We start from the raw sequence: 19,914 nt of genomic DNA, 5'->3' as shown, positions 1-19,914 counted from the left end.
TGCCGTGCTGAATGATGCTGTGCTGCTTACAAATTGTTCCGGCGTAGAAGTGCACTTTCACGGAGCACAGGTGTGCGGCGCACCGAAGAGCTGCCTTCAAGCTGGTAGTTCCTGTGCCATGCTTTAGGTGATGCTGTGCTGCTTCCGAAATTGTTCCGGCGTAGACGTGCACTTTCACGGAGCACAGGTGTTGCAGTTGGTATTGATCCCGCTGGTCTGTCGCACGTTTCGTCAACACAAACGTTTCATCCACACTCGTTACGCGAATTGCAAGCTGTCCGGACATTTCACCGAGCGTGTTACGTACCCAGCTCACGCCGCTTTGTGGCAACAGTCTGCAGTGGCTCATTACCAGAAAAGTGGTCCCAAATCCATTTCAGTTCAGTCGTCCACGGCAGTCGCCAAACCCCGAAGGAGAGGATTTATTCGGACAGAATGCCACTAAAGCAATGCAGCTTCTTCAGTGGTCAGCATAGATTCTCTTCTGCTAGTTTTGTTATACTGTCACGGATCCTTGTTCCAGTCCTATCTTCTATCAATATTCACTATCCTGGGACACTGCAGGTCATGCTCAGCTGTAATCGTATGTTCAGGTGGAGGTACTGGGCACCTTACCCGTAGCCCTTCACTCTGTGTGAACCCGGCGGCTCTTCAGCCGAGTTACCCGATAATGGGACACGGCTGGCGGACTATTCTGCGTCTTATACTCCTGTCGAGCCGTAGGCAAAGTCCTGACCCGAGCCTGGCAGAACAACCGCAAGACGACCGAGTACCACAAGGAGTAACCTCGGAAATACATCACGAAGCACCTGAAATCCGAGCCAGTTGCTGCTACCAGGAAAAACCACCGGAATTCGGTCTCCTGTCAGAAAATCCGAAGCTGACTAAGCCTACAATGACAAACCTGTAGCAGCAAAACGTGTCCCCTCCCACCATTGTTTGCATGCCCGTCGCAAATCACACTCCGACGCTTTTTCACGCAAGCTGTATGAAAACGTCAAGGACTGGATTGAACAATATGACAGTGTTGCCCGCCACATTGGGTGGACAGACAACCAGCTCCTGCAGAACCGATACTTCTCGTGGAAGCAACTGGATCCTCCTTAACGTCATGGGAAGTTTGCAAGATCAAGCTGAAGCGCGCATCCGTCAGCCAACATCAACGAAAGAGAGCCGTATTCTTGATTCTGTCCAGGACACTGCCCCAATGAGAGCGCCACCGCACTCGTGGAGGATGTTTTGCGCTTGATCGAGCGCCCACGCCCACGCCGACCTTGATGCTACAGAAGACAAGAACCTAAGAATCCCATGCGCCTCACGTGAGGGACAACACCTTCGGCAGCCTTGTCCGCAACCCCCCAACAACAGTCGAAGTGTTCATATCACTGAGGCTTCCAACATGGAATGTGCAACTTCCCGGCGTCTCGACAGTCGAGTTGTCCAGCTACTACTTCGATGCCAGCCTCCCAGGCATCCACGACATCACCCACGACGTTGTCTGGGAGGAGATCAGGAAGCTACTTCCTGCCACCAGTTGCCCGGCTTTTATTTTGATTGCCGAGATTGTTTCGGAACAAGTTTGACAGGTATTTCAACCGAGACTTCTGCGAGCGAAGCGGCATCTGACAAACCAAGAGCAACTTACGCCACAATGGCACGACGACCGCCACCGGCTGCCCCTTAGTATTCAATGCCAATTCAATGAGACACTCTAACGCTGAAGCATTCCCGACATTGTGTGTAGGACTGTGCTCAACAAAGTACACCGAGGAAAACGTAGGTGATGCGAATGTGCGACCGAAAACCACTTTGCTACCACTGCATGAAGCCTACCATGTCTACCAAAGCAGCCCGTACCAATGAATTGGTCGGCGAGGGTTCGTGCCAAACGACCCTCGATTACGTCTCGAGGAGTGACCACGGGAGATTAAGGATTACCTTCGGCGACCTTTGTCCCTGATGCCGAAGGTGCTGAATCGAAGATTCTGAATCCCTGATTACCCCAAAGCTCCTCATGTCCATCACCTCAACAAGAGGTAAGCACGACAAAGCAGGTGAGCGGCGATGCAGTGACAGTGGATTTGGTGTCGGTTGTCGTCCAAGGACAATACCTAAAAATTTGCTGACACCAATTTTCTGTGTCCACTCCACGAAGCACACAATTCCAACTTTGAGGGAGAATGCCCCTGAGTGACTTGAAGGAATAGAATGGTTGGTTGCTCTCAAAAGTGAACTGCAAGCATCACCAGACTTGGATAGCAAACAAAAATTGTTGCCAGCTTTCAAGTCAACGGTACAGCAAAAGGCACAGCCATGTAAGCAATACATGCCCGAACTTGCTACATTGATGCCGAAAACTACCAGGAAAATTTTTGGATTAGAAGCCAGCCCTGCAGCTTCAGTGCACATGACGTATGATTACAAGACAGCATCAGTCGGTCAAAGTTGCCACTCGACCAAACTGAACACCGACGTGCCAGGAGCGTCATCCGACAACAAGGTCCACAGGTACTACGACTGAACGCCTGACACGAGACTGTCGCAGAAAGAACTCGTTATGGAACCATTTACTAAGAATCAATAATTTTGTAATCAAGTGGAAATAAACATATTTGATACACTAACCAGATAAACATATTTCCGCTTGCCTTCATGCCTTGAGAGTCTACACACCGAGAATTGTGTCCATTGCACGCTCTGGACCTTACGAGGACACTCGCTTCTCTGACCCTTCAATATTAATTAAGGGGTCATACCAGACTGGCAGACTTCTTGCAAGGGGCTGCACTCAATCAACCTTTCCTGAACATGTGGTGCATCCGAAAACCAACTCCAGTGATGTGAAAATGTTATCTATTAATTTATTCCTTCCAGGGGCCTTCGTAGGCATTGCAGAGAGGATACTTAAAACTACACACATGATAATAGCATTAAAGCACACTGCTGTAACTTGTTAATTGGAAAAACAAACACACCCCTGAGCATATAGTTTAATAGTATGTGTTGATGCATTGTTATATAGCATGACACTTCCTATATGTATGACACAATAGACCCTTTGCAGAACCTTATCAAGCAACACAACCGTCACCATTTTTTTCGGCGCAAAGCACACGAATGGGCCCCAGTTCACGTCGAACGCCAATGCAGCATTCGAGTCCAATAGGTGCTGAGCCGAATTCACAGGGATGGCGGACATAACATTCTTGTCGAACAAATACCCAAAGTATGAAAGACTGGGGTAATTACAGTAGTAGCTACTGTAATTTGTTTCATCAGAATTTGGCAGACGGCAAAGGCTACGGTCTCGGTGAGTCAATACACACATTGGAGAGAGGCACATGAAAGCATATCACCAGAGTGCTCGTCTGCACAGATTTGTCACACACCTTCGCTCCGTCTCTCTGATTGGCTCGAGGGGGCTGTGGCGGTTGGCCTTTTCCAAGTTACGGTGATGCGAAGTATAGACAGCCCACACTTTTAAAAAGAGTCTATTGAAGACACCGAAAGGAATGGTAGTCAACATTTTTCAACAAGACTGCTCTCCAGGCAAGGGATGAACACAAATATGAATCATCTTATCCAGGTAATTAGAACAATTAAATAATTGACCGACTAATACAATGCACTCTTGATGGAAAAGAGTATAGCTGCAATAAATCCTACAAAACAGAAAAAATGCGCAGTTAATCTATGCATGCACCAAAACAGTTGTTCTTATAGCAAGTCGAATAGCTTTGAAGCAGGTGCCTGCAACGATTTATTCTTCCCCATACTCAATAAAACGCCAACCTCGTAGCTGAAAATAAGGGTGCACTTCGCACTCACACACACACACACAAAACTGGAAGAAAAGCGATCAAATGTAGAATCGTGGATTAGCACAAAAGGTTAAAATCGCAGGAGCTTCCTCGCTAAAAGTTGCTATGGTTGTTCGGTGACGGAGGGCGAAACAACTTCCCTTAGGCCCTAACGCGACGTATACATTTCGCGTAGATTCTTAGATAATTCAACGTTCAAACAAAGCTAAGAGAATGCGAAAATTTCATGTTAAAAGCACTCAAAGTTCTATCGATCCTCGGACACATCCCGGAATCCAAGCACCGGTACGGCGATGCAGAGCTGATGCTGTCTCACAGGCGTTAATATCCAGATGATCCAGAGCGATCTTGCGCAAAAACGGTATAAAGTCTCATTCCTTCATATTTTCACATTATACCTGCGTCAGCGAGCACGAAGAAGCCCGAAGTCGTCGGAAAGCAGCTGCACATCACGGCTACTGCGCACAGAACAAACTCGCATCCGCCAGCTCTGGGCGCTGCCATCTTACCTGTGACGTCACGGCTCTTGGGAGGTCACGTGACGAGTGGTCACATTTGCGTAAAATATGGCGGCAACCGGGGGGGTGCCACTTCCGAACTTCCGGTTTATCACTCTAAGCCCCTCTACCTCGTTGGGTTTTTCGCCAAAAATAGTTGGCATCACTGAATTCTGGAAGCACAATCGACATCTGTATTTCAAGATGGCCGCGCCGTATTAGAGTATTAGAGAGGTCGTGGAAAATATGGAGTTCGTGTTCCTGATAGCGGCGTCTTGAATATAAGTGTTTGTATCGTAAATCCGAACTCAGGTGCTCTACGCCTTTGACGATGTCGTTAATTAAGGAGTTAAACGACTTGGTGAACACAGCTCCCGCTCTCGCAGATCCCGAGGATGACGTTCACGAAGGTAAGACATCTCGCCACAATGCGCTTGACGCTTGTAAGCATGCTGTTTTCTGTGTTCTCTTTGTAGATACTAAAGCCAAGGTTGTTGAGAGCTACGGGAATGACTACGAAGAAGTTCCGGTGCAAAAGAAACTTCTGCGGCGACAGCCGTTGCCTCTTACCGACGAAAAATACGCAGGAAAGAGAGTATCGAGGAAGGACCTAGACAAGGATAGTTCCGGCTCTGACGGTAAGCCCTTTCTTCGCTTTCGTGCTAAACAGCGCTGATCAAAGTCACTGAGAAGACAGCAGGGAAGAGTTGCAGTTATCCCGCCTCTAGCGCGAGCTTCCTAGCTTCGGCGACGCTTAGGTGTCTCATGAGCCTTGAGCCTGCACGCGCAGTCGAGGCATGCTGAGAGGCGACGCGCGTGTGGCTCGTCGTCGCCCTGCCGTTCTGTTCCAGAAAAAGACTTCTGACTGGTGCCATTTTCAGTGTTCCTGCGTTTGGCGCGTGCTGGGATGTAATCTAGTATGTGTGCACTGGGATTTTTGTGAACACTGGAATGGTGAGTAGTTAAATTGCACAGACCAACTAATGTTTACAAACAAACCGGAGCGCCCCTAGCAGACGCCACCGGCGCCGCGCATGCGCGATGGAGGGTGGACAAGAAGCTCGCCGTCGTCCGTAAACAAACCATTGGAATGTGATGTTGTTGGCGTCGGTGTGAGTCCCCGTGCTCTTTTTCGAGTTGGAATGGTCGATTCTACGTCTTCCTGGCAATATCTGACTACTTTAGCAGCCTCAGCGAAATTCACGAGGCTCGTTGCACTGCTAAACTTCGCGTGAATAATGTGACATGTGGTGATTCATTCTGCGTGGACACTGCATAATGGACGCTAAAGCCTGATTCAAAGAATTCTGCTCGCTATTTTCAGTCATGATGTCGCTAGGGCTGCAAAAGCGCGAACCATTGCCGAGATGGGTGACTTCGATATTAAGAATCGCAGAATCAGACCAAGTGAATCAGGCATAACAAGTCGGTGATAGCCACTGGTAACAATTATGAACATCTCCTTGTATCTGCTGTTTAAACCGAGCCTACTTACCCTAACCAACCTTCAAATTTAAAAGTCTTTTGAGGTCTGTACTTACTTCATCCGCATGTGGTCTTTTGGACCACTGTCGTTCGAACGAGCAGATGACAACGAGCAGAAACGTATGAAAAAGCAGACAACAGATCAAACGATCAGGCGGCCGTTTGAACTTGAAGGCACACTGAATGCAGTCCGCAGGTGGTCCGTATAACTTGGTGGTTTTCCCACATTCAAGTTGGAACAAAACAAATAAATCTGACGACCACAAGTATCCGTGAATTCAACCCAGAGTGCTTCCCGCATAAGCAATTGTGGTCCGGCGGCGTCTGGTTTTCCTTCTTCACGGCCCCTGTCCACGCTCTTGGACGAACTGAGCAGGTGGAAGAAACATGGAAACTAACTTTTAAACCTTTCCCGACTTTTTTGGTACAGCCCCAGCCGCGGCGTTTTGTTGAGAAGGCAGTTTTTTGTCTGGTTTCTTCCAAGACAGCACAGAAAAGCACGTCCCGCATGGTGACTTCCACCGACAGCTCCAGGCTGGAAGTGCACGCGACGCACCACCATTGCGCCGTGACGTAACAGAGCTGAGTCTGTGTATACATTGCATATTTGGGTAGTAGTTCAATTACTGTAATTTAAATATTTTCTTTGTAATTCGTAATTGTGAATAATTACTTTTGGCTAAAAGGAATTGTAATTGTAATTTATAAAACTTTTTAGCGTCAGGTATTGCAAAATTTCAGGCACAATTACAATTACTTTTGCAAAACTTTGCTAACCTCTCTGAAAGCCTCAGTGCTCGCACAAGTGGCCTAGCTCTTGGTGGAACACTCGCACACAGACACGCACTCAGACAAAAGCACGACATAAATAGTGTCGCATGGTTTGTTGTCTTGTTGCTTACACTGTGGGCTGAGAGACAATCCTCCTTGGAGCCTACATCAACGGCGTCGTGTAGCGTTGTCCGCAGTGCAAAAATCCCCCCCCCCCCCCAAAAAAAAAGAAAAAAACGCCTGCCCTCGGTCATTTGGATATAAACATCCTAGAAATCGGTGTGAAATTCTGTGGCACTCACCTCAATTTCCTCGAACAACCCAAATAATGAACGATTCGAGAATTCTAGTTCGGAAAAAGTATGGTGTCGACTGTCGCGACGGTTTACGGAAAGTCACCAACAGCAAATGAAGAGTAGCGGAAGCTTTAATTAAGAAATAAAGTAATCGTCCCCACTCTCACTGTGTTTGTCTGCGCGTTTTTTTGCCCAAAATGCGAAACATGAAAACCGCGTCGCCAGACTCTGTCTATGTACAATTTTGAAGCGTTTTGTTGACAACTTCAGTCTCACTAGGAAACAAGTGTCCTTGTCCCCGTGTTCTGCGTAGCATCCTTCAGGTGGGACGGCGGACTCCTACAAACAGGCTGTCTGTCGGGTGTCATTTGTTGCTCGTTGTTGTGTGTCACGGTCCGTCGCTCTAGTGGGACACGGGCATAAGCAACAGAACAACAAACAACGCTATGCTATTTTATTGTGTGTTTGTGTGAGCGTGTCACCAAGCGCTAGGCCCGTTATGCGACGCTGAGGCTTTCAGAGAGGTTCCGTCGTTGCCGCAAAGTCTTGCAAAAGTAATTGTAATTTTGCCTGAAATTTTCTAAGCAGAGACGCTAGAAAGTAATGATATTACAATTCCTTCTGACTGAAGGTGATTAAATACAAATAAAGTAATTCAATCACAGTAATTCAATTACTACCCAAGTATTGTCTGCCCAAACGGAACAGTTTGAACAAATGCAATATGTCTTGAGGAGTGTCGCGTGATTGGAACACTTTAGTCGCACGCAAAACTAGTTTTCTTACCTTATTGCCTGGGTTCTAGAATCTAAAATAGCCTTTTGGTGTCCGCGTCTGCAACTGTATTTACGTGAACTTCATTCACAAGTTTGCTGCGGTAGGCCGACGTTGTCCCAATGACGATATCTCTACTCGTCGTCGAAAACACACCGCTCGCTTTTTCCCGGGACTGATCGAGCACAAGTGGCGCAATCCCTCGCACCCTCCTTCAACTACGTCCAACAGGTGTAACATAGTTTCGCTTTGGCCAGCTCGAACACTCACGGCGATGCCGTGCAGTTGACAAAGCCATAATACTCTAACACACGCTCTCCCGTGCACAAAAAAAACGAGAGAATTACGTGCCTCGGTTGATTTGTGGGCGTCCAACTTCATTGAATGCCTCGCGTGTATACAAGTTTCAACTAACCCGTCAGGTAGGGCCACTTAACTTTTGCCGCGGAGGCCAAATTAAACGAGATGCGGTGCTTTCTCTCGGCGCCTTATGGTCCCAATACACACACCAATCTATCTTATGCCCGGTTCTCGACGTACCTTTTCTGATTTTCCGTTGAGAGAAACTTAAAAGATGCGCTTCTTGCTCATTGAAACATACGCAAGAAGCTGGTCAGACGGAAGTTATCTCGGCAACAGAAAGTTCTGCCATTGGTTGTTCATGTTTACCTTGGGAATGCCATGTATTGCAACGTAATTCGAAGCACTTTTTTAGCTCAGAATATGTTATGTGACTGACACCTAATGGTTTGCAACTCTCACTCTAGTGCCAAAACAAAAAAACGCAAGTGATATTGTTACTAGGTTAGCTCAGTTACGGAAGTGTCCATAGAAAGTGGTTCCACGAGCGGCCCCCCCCTCTCCTTCACAGCCTGCCTTCCAACGTTCGACGCACCACCGTTTCTAGGACAGCTGCTATGGTAACTGCGGTGTATTTTATGGAATACATGTGTTTTGAAGTATAGCATCTGGATAGTGCTTTACCATACCCTATCCCATAGTGTTTGGTCGAACATCATCTGGATGCTATGCTTCAAGACAGCATATGGAACATGCAGTTTTGAAACGAAAATCTAGATGGCACTCCAAAGAACGGTAGTTGGACAGAAGGGGGTGACTTGGGGTACCTTCCTCCCCTGGAGTTCCATAACTAAGCTAGTCTAGTAAGGTTGGTAAGTGCAGGATGATTGTCTTCCTCTGGTGGATCCGAGTTTCTCCTGCAGGTCACATCACGTGATCAAGGATAGAGCGACGCTAGCAACGGACTCTACTCATAGTTTGTACTAAACATGCAAGCACAAAACTTTTGTGTGCACTCATATTTATTTTGTTGCTTTTGTGCGTTTTTTAAGTAACATTTGCAAGAAAGTTACAGTGCAGTGCAACTCTTTCGTCGTCTTCGTTCGGGTATCTTTTTTTTTTTTCCGGAGTTGCCGCAGTGCCAAAAATGACGTCACTGCGATCGCATCTAGCTTTATGCTGCATCACATTCCGTGTTACGACTGCCTCTGCTACAATAGTGGGAGAAAGGAGTGATTTTTGGTGTCTTGTGTCAACCTCTTTGTGCCAGGCCAGGTCCCACAGCCAGGCCACAGGAGCTATAAGTACTTTGTTTCACCGTAACTCAGCAAAGGGGAAGCAACTATGGCCCCCTCAAGCCAATCAGAGCGTAGGTGGCGGATATCGAGTACCGTCACATTTTTGTGTGCTTCTGTCTGGTATTTTATTTTCTCGTACTTGCGAGTCTTCGATGGTAGTCACCTGCCTTCACAGGCAGTAATGAACACTTAATTCACATAGGTGCATCATTGCAGCTGCACATTGTAGCTCATAGATTGGACCCGAGCGTTACGTGAGCACTCGATTTGGGCTCATGATAATTGATAGCTCGACAAGCATTCGGATAGTGGCCCGTGTCCAATCGCTGCATCGACAACAATAACCGAACCATAACAACGTCCGGAACTCAGCGCTTGTTTCGTGCTTTGCCAACCCCAGTGCATGGCTATGATCAACATTGGTGGCCTATAATCAGCCCCATATCACGTGGCCGCTTGTTCCGGCTGCGAGTTGATGGGGTGAACGCTGCTAATTTTTCTTTTAGTTTTTCTGCAACTTCTATTGCGTGGGGTGAAAGACGAACGCATGTTTCATAGGCCATTAACACCAGGGATTTGTTCTAAGTGGTATCTGCGCAAAGTAAAAAAATGGTTGCACCGCCCCTTTAAGAAAACTAGATGTGCTAGCATTTGCTTTTAGGGTGTAGTTGCTACTATGTGTGGGGTTTCACCTTGTGCAGACTGGATTGTACAAGTGTCCCATTTGTTTCGTTTTTTTTTAAACACTTTTACAGATGACTATTTGTCCAATGGAGCTGATGAGGAAGACGTCGTGGAGATAACAGATAACGACGAAAGTGATGCCGTTGAAGTGATCAGCGATGACGAAGACAAATCCAGTGGGGTCAACACTAAGTCTGGAGACGAACACGGCGAAAGTGAGGAATCAGCCGACGACAGCAATTCCGGGAAAGCGGATGAAGAAGGCGACGAAGACGCAGCCAGCGACGACGACGAAGACGAGAGCCAAATGGACGCCAATGACGACGTTCAGCTTGGGACTGCTGACAACCAAAGGTGAATCCTTTGTTTTTTGTTCACCTTTTACTTTTTTTGGTTTATGCAAGCAAGGCATGGAAATGCAAGAAACTTGCTCTTATGTCCTCTGCAGACCAGACTGCGGTTATTCCATGCTAAGGCAAAACGAAGCATGGGTGGTATTGCAGAGCTCTTGCGAAGCCATCGACATAACTAGTTCATTTTTTGTGTAATATGTTTGTGAGGCAGGGATTTTTAACTTTGGAATTGCCTGTCCTTTAGTTTCCCATTAACAGTATCAAAGCTAGGAATGACACTGCACTATTTGATTTACACCGCATTTTTTTTTCTGTTAACACTTCATTTTCACGTTGCAGTTTGGATGACGACATGGTTCAGAAGTTTTCCACCGTCGATGTCAGCGGGGAGGTGCAGAAAGGAAAGGCTGTTCGTTCTCAGCTCCGTAAGTGTCTTCTTTTCCGTACCGCTTCTTTTGAGCTTATGTCCGGCCATTTTAGATGTGTCTGGACGCTTAAGGTGGCCTTGCTTTTCAACCGTCTGGTAATTCCTATTTACTGTATGGCAATGGGCTTTTTCTTAAAACTCCACAAGGCTCCTCTTCAGTCGCACATTGCACCGCGCGACGTAGGAAATTGTGGGGCCATTCCGACCTACGCACGGGCCGACTTGTACACACCGTACATCCTGGAAGCAATGCAGTTTCTTCTCTCTAGTCACTGCGAGTTCCGAAACACAAAGAAAACAGAGCAAACAGATCAGAATGCCGATATGTGCGGTGGCTAGCGATACGAGTTAGAATGCGCAAACGGCAACCAGGAAGAACAACCCACTCGGTCGCATGGCTACCGCACTTGCGTCGGGGGTGGGGAGGTAGTCGCCTGCGGTGGGTGAGTAGACGCATTTAAACACCTCCACTGGCGTCCTGACCTTCCGCTCGCCGCCTGCTAGACTGCGTAGTCTCTACAGGCTGGTCGCCGTTTGCGCATTCTAGCTTGTATCGCTAGCCACTGTACCCTGTCAGTTGTCTTCCTGCTTTCTTCGTGTTCTGAAGATGCAAGTTGCTAAACCAACGTTCCTTCTATTCGCGGGTAGTGCATCGAAAAGACGATGAAATGCACTGCATATTTCCGGATGTCTATTCAGCTATAGGAAAGACTGAAGGGCTTGTACTGAACCATTTGGTTTGCGGTCACCAGTTGTGCCAGCTTGAGCAAGTTTAAACACGTACACGACACGAAGATTCAAACACATTACTACACTGTAGTAGTTCATGCGTGTTCCAATGTTCCCTTGGTGTGCATGTTCAAATTTATTCAGGCTGTGCATGGTTATATTTATTCAGGCTGGCTCAATCGATGCAAGGAATGTTGTAACCCTAAACGAAGGATACCACTAGTTGTGGTTCGAGGGTATACTCAGCCAGGATTTGTTTCTCGCTTCTGTGCCTTTTCACATGTCCTGTTTACTTTCACGTATCATTTCAGTTAATCGCTTTTTAGCAAGGCAGGAGGTTTCGTAAACAGTGAATTGTTGCCAGAAAAGAGCATGCGGAGAGCTCGCCTTTTAAAACGTACCTGATTAGCAGAGCAAACGGTGATGCCCAGAAAGGTTTTGACTGGAGAACCTTTGCTGGCATCTGGATGTGAAACATCATGTTCAGTGTTGGTGAAAGTAACATTTTTTGCACAAGAATGTGACCTCTCTCATATCATTTGTAGATCACTCTGATTGGGTATCTGTGCGATCTGTTGGAAAACAGACACCAAGGCCTTGTTAGCATGTGGTGTGTCTGTTGTTTGAGTAAGTGCATATGGTTCTTGCAGCGTAGAGTAGTTTGTGCCACAATTGGTTTCTGGTAAGACTAAAGGTTCGCTGCTCTTGCATTTCCCAATCAATTTGTCAAGCCTTCTTTTTAGACAAGGCATGGCCCTTGTAGAAAATGTTCAGTCCCACGGTGTTGAGTTTGTCCAAGCGGGCCGCAGTGAGAGAGAGAAAGTCCAGGAATAAGGCAAAACAGCTTTAATTCCAAGGCAGAGTTATTGTCCGAAGAAAAAAGAGCGATATGCGGCGGCACGACATTCTTTTTATAGGATTCGCCGCTGCTAGAAAATAAACCAGACAGACAAAAAAGTAGTTTAAAAGATGACGCTTCCGCTCTCTGCGACCTTGGTTGTCACACATGCGTGACAACGCAACAACAGCTTTCTTTAACCTTAAAGGGCCACTAAAAGGGTTTCTGTGATCTTCTATTTAGGATCACTATACAGTCTACGGGCTCTAAGCAAGAAACCTAAGATTAGTTGGATATGCATTTGATTTCCCCTTTGAAGACGAGATCAAAGATTGTGACGAGCCTGTTTTTTGGCGATTTGGTGCAGAGACTGGAGTGCACCGTCAGACATGCGACAGCCAATGGTGGGTGATCGCTTCCAACGCCTTTAGTGGGCCTACCAACAGCGGACTGATTTTCGAATGCGTGTGATTCGCGTGTGGGAAATTATTGCTCGTAATTGGCTATTGCATGTCCAATGGCGTTCCCTGTTTCTTGAGCTGAATCGCAGAAAAATGGGCGTGCCGCGATCTTGGATCCCGTTTTTAATAGGGAAATCGGACGCTTATCAGTCTTGGGGCTCGTAGATTGAGTTAAGATCATAAATAGGCGGTCTCAGAAACCACTTTAGTGCCTCCTTAACACGGCAGATTTACTCGATCGAAGTGACACTTTTTACAAGGAAGGCTCATGTAACTTCTTTGTTGCAAAGCACGTTGAGCACCAGTCATGGCTATCTATAAAAGGAGCCTAGCCAACAATGCTGTAGAGATTACATTGGCACTGAGTAGGTTCGAATGATGAGTATGACTAGGGTGCCTTCATGTGCGCTTTGCTTGGGGTAATGACATCTGGCCATTTTGTTCCGTACGCTTATTTTTATATTTTGTTCTCAAGCGCGTGAAAGAGCGTGTCCCTGCACGCGCTCGTGGCGCTGACTGTGCTACAGCGACATTTTGTTTCCTGCGTTTTCTTTGTATTTTCCCTGTGAGCGCGTGCTGTCGGCATTGAGTACTACAAACGATGGCATCACTCTAAGCAGAAAGGCATTGAGGCATTCTAAGTATGACATACCACTAGCGCGTGCTATGCATTAGCACAAGCTCGTGACATATCGGGAGCTCCTGCTAGTGCACACCACACATGCAATGTGGTGCAAATTAAGTTTTTAGGTGTAATCGTTAGGTAGTATCTCAGTTTCCTCATGCAGTTTGATCCTTGTGTAGATGGCAGTGGTGGACTTACCGCACAATCTATAGGAAAACAGGTTCATAAAAGGTTGGCCTACAATCGAGTCTGTCCGGAAGTGGCTTTAAAGAGATGCTGAACCGAAACTTGGATTTTGCAAAATATTACCGCAGAAGCATTGAATGGGACGCTGCAAATTCCAAAATATCACTCATACGTCAATATCTCGAACGGATGGTCCTATTTTTGGAAAAGGAAAGGCGCAATCAAGCGAGGACCTTGCAATCCTCCTGGCACAGTTGAGAATGAGGGGGAAGCGGACTCGCTTTTCTCTTCCTCGCTTTGGTTCACCAGCTTGCTCGAGGCAATGAAGTGAAGAGGAGGGGCGTGAGACTTGTGACATCACGCGTCTTGTCAGCCTCGTCAGCCGTGTTCAATCGGAAACTTCTTTTCCAAAAATACGGCCATCCGTTAGAGATATCGCCGTACGAGTGATGTTTTTGGGTTTTGCAGCATCCCGCCTGTCACTCCAGCCTTGTTTTGTGAGCTCCCCATTTCGGTTCAGTATCCTTTAAGGTATCGGGGCACTGTAACATCAACCGAATGTGCTGAACAGACATCTGGATTTTGTCCCTTATGTATGTGCGTACAAGCTGCAGGAGCATACATCTTTCTAGTATCCCACGATTCGACGCTACATATCGTGCCTCATGTTGGTGGAGGAATAGCCATTCGAACACTTCAATTGTTGCACGTGAACAACAAATGTGGTGGCCATACGTGCCAAAAGCGTTTACCGAGCGTTTTCGAGCGCTCGTTAAGTCACTAGTGTACCGTGGGGTCGGCATGCTACGAAGCTGTCCCAGTTTGCGAGTTAAGTAATATATAATTGGGCATTCTGACGAAAGCGAACTCAGGTTTCGGGTTTGTCCGTGTCATGTGTGTCAAGTCACATGAGTCGCGGTGTGAAGTAGTGCTGTCTCGTGACAAAACAGTGTTCAACAACCACGTGGGAACACAACGATCGCTGGCTGAACATGGGACGTGAGAAAGAGATGCCCTGCCATTCTTCCCCTGTTAATGACCATAGTACCAAATTCTCTGGACTTTTGCCTGGACCTGGTGCAGGGGCAAATTTTGGCTGAAATAAAAAAGTTTTTCCTTAGATAGTTTACACCCGGTGTATATACCCAACCAAGTGCCTAGTTTGCACAAAAATATTATTGTGCACGGCACACCTTGACAAATGTCCGCTTTATTAGCTCACAAGGAAGCTCATGTTGTATGTAAATCATCGTTAAGATACTCTCCAATTCAAAAAGTTTGTCACTTCTTGTCATAATGAACCATCTAAAAAATCAAATTCTCATATGGCAGTCTGCACAGCATAATGTGTTTACTTTTAAACATGTATGGTCTGTAGACTGTGGTCCAGAAAATATGGTAATGTTGGGTGTCATGTCTGTTTGTAACGTGATGTCACAGGACAGTGCTATGTGCTGTGACACCACGATTTGACACGGTAATGTCACGCGACGAACGTTGCATGATGTTACGCGACACAATTCGACACGTGTCGTCCCATGATACAGTGTAGCTGGCCACTTATAGTGATACCACATATAACAATGTACTGCTTATAACGATCAGTTTCTAGACTGGAAATGATAAGTTTCTAGTCCAGATACAACGATGATCGGTTATAACGATTTAAATTACGGGTTTTCTCATCATCGTTATAAGTGGGTTCCGCTGTAATTCAAAGTGTGTCAGTGAGAAAACGTAATCGAAACCTCTCCGTTTCTTGTGCATCATGATTCTGCATGTGATGTTTTGATCGATTCAAATACGGCTGCCGCTTGTTTATGGTAAACCTACGTTAGCCACCCACGTCTGACGCTTGGATTGTTCTGTCGACAGTTGTGTGGGACAGCATCGTGGAGCTGAGGATCCAGCTGCAGAAGCTGCTGTTGCTGGCCAACCGGTTTCCAAGGCACTCCCGGTACCCGGACTTCAAGTCGGCCGCCCTGCAAGGGGACAAGAAGAACGCCAACCTCCTCAGGCTCGGTGAGGATGCTCTAACTGCCACGCAAGTGTTAAAGGGATGCTGAAATTTCTGTGGAAATATTTAAAGTGTGTAATATCTACGAGGGTCGTCATTTCACTTCCACTTACCGTATTTACCCGAAAATAGGTCGACCACGAAAATAGGTCGACCCCTATTTATTGAGCCCACCGAGAATAAAAAAAAATAATTCAAATATAGGTCGACCTTTCTTTTTTTTTTTTTTAAGGAACAGGGGAAAGTTAGGGCAAAAGAAACAAACCTTTATTTACAGGACTCTCAGCTAAATCACAGGGCGATGTCAAAAAAGCTTCGTCAGCTTGGTTGACATCCTCGCAAATTGGCAACAATACTTCACTGACAGCGTTGTAAAAGGAATGACGACAAGAAGAAACGAAAGAAGGTGGAGACGGGCGAGCGACGAAAGATCAAACACAAAGACGCGAGCAAGTTCAACGCTGCCAGCCTCGTGAGCAACACGCGACCGGCCGAAGAAAACAAACTAAAGTACCTCCTTTTTTTTTTTTTTTTTTTTTTTTTTTTTGTTTGCGCGTTTGCGAGGAAGAGAGGAATGGAGCGCATAGGAGGGCAAAGTGCAAAGTGCGTGGCGCATCGCGTTCCTCTCCCTCGCCTACCCCTTGCCCAGCGAGGGGAACGCTACAGGCGTGATGGCGAAACTCGACGCCCGAGGTATGTGCGCGAGAGCCGTAGTCGGCGGCCACGGGCTGTCGGCTGCTGCTGTTCGGTTGTTTTTGTGCATCAAAAGCTTTTTGAAACAAGAAGCCGCGCGGCTCTACCGGGACGCCAGCTAGGTGATTGATAGCTCCATACGCTCGGTAGGGTTTCAAATTTTGGTTGCGAGTTAGGTTGAAATTCTTTGGTCACGATTATAGGTCGACCCTTAATTTTTGACAACATTTCCGAAAAAAAAAAGGTCGACCTATATTCGAATAAATACGGTAATTGCCTTAATCCGATTGATGGTCGTCGCCGTACATCTAGGCGATGAATGCGCATTTCAAAGTGCTTGCCTAAACGCAATACCGCGCACACTGCAGAAGATGTTGCTACCGTATTTACTCGAGCAATAGCCACACTATTTATGAACAAGGTCCTTGCGTCTACTTTCCCGCAAAGCACATATACAGCCAATCATCCTGTTTTGCATAAATAACATAGTGAATAACTAGATTGAGAGCACAATCCTCCGTATAAATGCAATGTTCGCAGGTGCTATCTTCGCGACGTCATCTCTGTCCTGTACACCGCAGGAATCATGCTGTCGATCGTGGTGATTGGCAATCCGCGTGCTCCGCGGAAAAGCGAACCCTCAGGTTTTCTTCATAAACAGTGCGGCTATTACTCGACTAAATACGGTATTTGTTTTATAGTCCTTATATCGGCACGGTGTTTCGCTTTTCTGGGGCCATTTATACTTTTGAAATTATACGCTCAGCATACTGGGTGCACACAAAATGGCCGCTTCGCATGTCAGCTGCTCTGGTGGTAGTGGAAATTGGACCGCTGGCTGTCCAGATTTCGACTTTTACCGCTTCTTCGAATTGTACTCGAAGGATGAGAGCTTACCATATTATGGAAAAGCTCTATAAAGTACCTCCTATTTAGCATCTGAAACCTGCGCTATGTCGCGGAAGCTGATGCGCCAAAATGAAACCAAATGGAAGGAAGGTGGTAACCCTGCCTTCTATATTTCCCTTTGATGCTCCTAAACCTGAACAGGTTGCAAGCAAATTACGGGCTCCCGCCGATAATTAAGAAAAAAACGTCCGCATTGACCCTTTCTTTATAACATTTCTTTGGAAACAAAACCCAACCACTCTGAAACATTTTTTGCAGAAAAAAAAAACTCGACCGTCAAAGGGTTTAGGACCCTTTTCAGGGGGCGTTACACAAGGCGTAGGGTTACAGAACAATCGAACGTGGATGTGTTGAGTCTTCAGGGTGGAATGTGAAGGGTTACATTTTCCAAAAAAAAATAGGTAGATGCGTGGACGATGGCAGCGATACTGTGGGAAAGGCCGTTCTAGTCCGGAGCTGCATGAGGAAAGAACGGGGACCTCAGAGTAATGGTGAGAGTAGTGTGTGGGTGTGCAACATTTAGTGGATGACCGGTGTGCTGAGAGATATGTGCGGGGGGAAATATAAAGGGGGAGCTACTGAGGGGAGAAAGAGAGTAAAAATCTTGAGAAAGAAGCAGAGGGTGGTGATGCGGCAACGGCAAGAAAGAATCACTAACTCGGATTTAGCCTTCCGGGACAATATTCTAATAATATATGAATACACAGAATTAACAAATTTGGTAGCACGACTTTAGCTGCTTCGAGTGGATCAATGAGATACATTCGACGACGGTGTGGATTCAAGTTTTGACTTTATTAAAGGTAAACTGAAGTGGTTCTGTATTTAAAAAAAAAAAAAAACACTTAAATTGTCTTCATTTTCCCTCCAGGGTAACGAATATCAAAATTGTATTTCAGATTGATCCACCAAGTAGTCCCAACATCACTTTCAAAATAGCGCCGAAGCCCCTCCTTCCCGGCACGTTCAGTGGGTGGAGAGAATCGTGACATTATACGGAGATCTCATTATTTCCGCACCTTCCGCATGCTCCCTAAGGAGTGGCAAGGGCGAGGCAGTTGAAACAGCTGGGTATCACGTCACACCTGGCAGTTGGTTTTTCGGTCTTTCTTGCGTCTATTGATATGTTTGGATCAAATGCTCGTGGGACAAAAATATGCTAGAATTCACCTCTAACTCGTTTGATATCAAGAGCCTCTTCAGCTTCTCTTTAAAGGGACACTGACACCCCCCAAAATTTTTTTTTAATTTTTTGCCAGGCGCTTTATTATGGTGTCGGAGGACTACCCAATTAATATTTTGCAACAGAGTAGCGTATTTTTTTAATAAAGCCAAAAGACGCAACTGCTCGAAACCGAAACCGAAACCCAACGGAGGTCGGAGAAGTGGAGAGAAGAGAGCGAATGGCGGAAGTCACGTGTGTGTTTTTTTTTTTCTCCTTCCCGGTAGCAGACGACATGCGGCGTACGGGAACTGTTCGCCGTAGGATTCTTTTGCAGTTGTGTATGTTCCGCTCATTGTTCTGTACTCCAAGATGAGTTGTTTTGTACATTGAGGAGTTGGAGATGAGTAGTGAGTGCCCGTGGTGAATTTTGATCGGCTTCGAAAAGAATACACCCAAGATGTTGCGTGAAGAGCTGGCTCACATGTCCTGCGTCCGAAACAGAAGTGGCATTGTGTGACAGAGTTTCCGAAAGATCAACGGGATCGGGACCAATGGCTGGCTGCGATTCCTGTAGACCATTTACGGGCACCTCGGAAAACGGACGCTACCTGATTTATATGCTCCTTGCATTTTGTGGAAAGTGATTACATTGAGTTCGCAGGTGTCAAAAAGGAAATCCCATACCATTTAATTCAGCGACGTGTCGTCCACAACATTTGCTTCTTATTTTTTTTTTTGTTTCTTCAGTGATAATTGTAAAAAAAAAAAAAAAAATGTAGACATCGAAAAACATATGAAAAAAAAAAAAAGTGTCACGGGGGATCGAACCCGGTCCTACGGCGTTCAAAGCGGACGTCTTTCCCACTAAGCTACTGGGGCGTATCGAAACTAGAGGATCTCTTTCCTTAGTAATAATTCAGCCGATAAACTGTAAGTTGGAAAGTTTGCTGCCGATTTTCCTCTAGCAAAAGCACTCCCGGGTCGAAGTCGGGATGCACCACGCATTGGCGACATTCTCACCTTGTAAAGGAATCGTACGCGTGCATATTCAACTCGAAGTAGACACGTCGTGCTTGACGTTTGCGCGAGCGATGTCTTCAGCCACGAGAAGGGAGCGACGGCTCGGCGACGTCTTCGTGTAAATCGGCTTGGTGGTCGGGCGTGTCGTACGGGATGAATACCATTTCTTTTGATTAGTCCCAAATTTCTCTTTTAAAGGTAGACAGAATTCGCCAGTACCGCGAACGACAGTTCTGAAATAGAGGTCCCACGCCCGTCGTCCGCTGCCATCGCCGTCCCTGCGAGTCCCACGATACGCGAAACGACGCACGCACAGAATGCTTCCGGTTGTCTGTGAAACTTTTTTTTCAATCAACGTATTTGCAGCTTTTTAGAAGCCACAAAAAATGGGTTTCATATTTTTTTCTATTTTTAATATTGAGTGTGTGCCTTCAGTGACCCACGACTTTGATTAAATTTGGTGGTCGCATCGATACCTTAAGAAAACGGCCCGTGACCGCGGAAAAGAGAGTGAGCGAGACTCGAACCGGCCAGTTCTTGATCGGCGGTTTTCAGGCGGAAAGAA

The 19,914-nt window shown here is 46.4% G+C and overlaps 1 protein-coding gene across 1 annotated transcript in view; it reads left to right on the top strand.

Annotated features, from left to right (window-relative positions):
- The first annotated feature begins 4,541 nt into the window (after positions 1–4,541).
- The window catches only part of LOC8032199 (protein AATF), a 45,790-nt gene continuing 30,417 nt past the window's right edge, over positions 4,542–19,914 (top strand). Inside the window, exons 1-5 of the mRNA XM_042289168.1 lie at positions 4,542–4,728; positions 4,795–4,956; positions 9,998–10,280; positions 10,619–10,704; positions 15,421–15,567. Coding sequence (XP_042145102.1) covers positions 4,650–4,728; positions 4,795–4,956; positions 9,998–10,280; positions 10,619–10,704; positions 15,421–15,567 — 757 coding nt within the window. The 5' untranslated portion in view covers positions 4,542–4,649. The remainder of the gene's footprint in view (positions 4,729–4,794; positions 4,957–9,997; positions 10,281–10,618; positions 10,705–15,420; positions 15,568–19,914) is intronic.

This window comes from Ixodes scapularis, unplaced genomic scaffold (assembly GCF_016920785.2).
Source record: "Ixodes scapularis isolate PalLabHiFi unplaced genomic scaffold, ASM1692078v2 PGA_scaffold12__126_contigs__length_90152505, whole genome shotgun sequence".
NCBI lineage: Eukaryota > Metazoa > Arthropoda > Arachnida > Ixodida > Ixodidae > Ixodes > Ixodes scapularis.
This window is presented reverse-complemented; position numbering and strand designations above follow the sequence as displayed.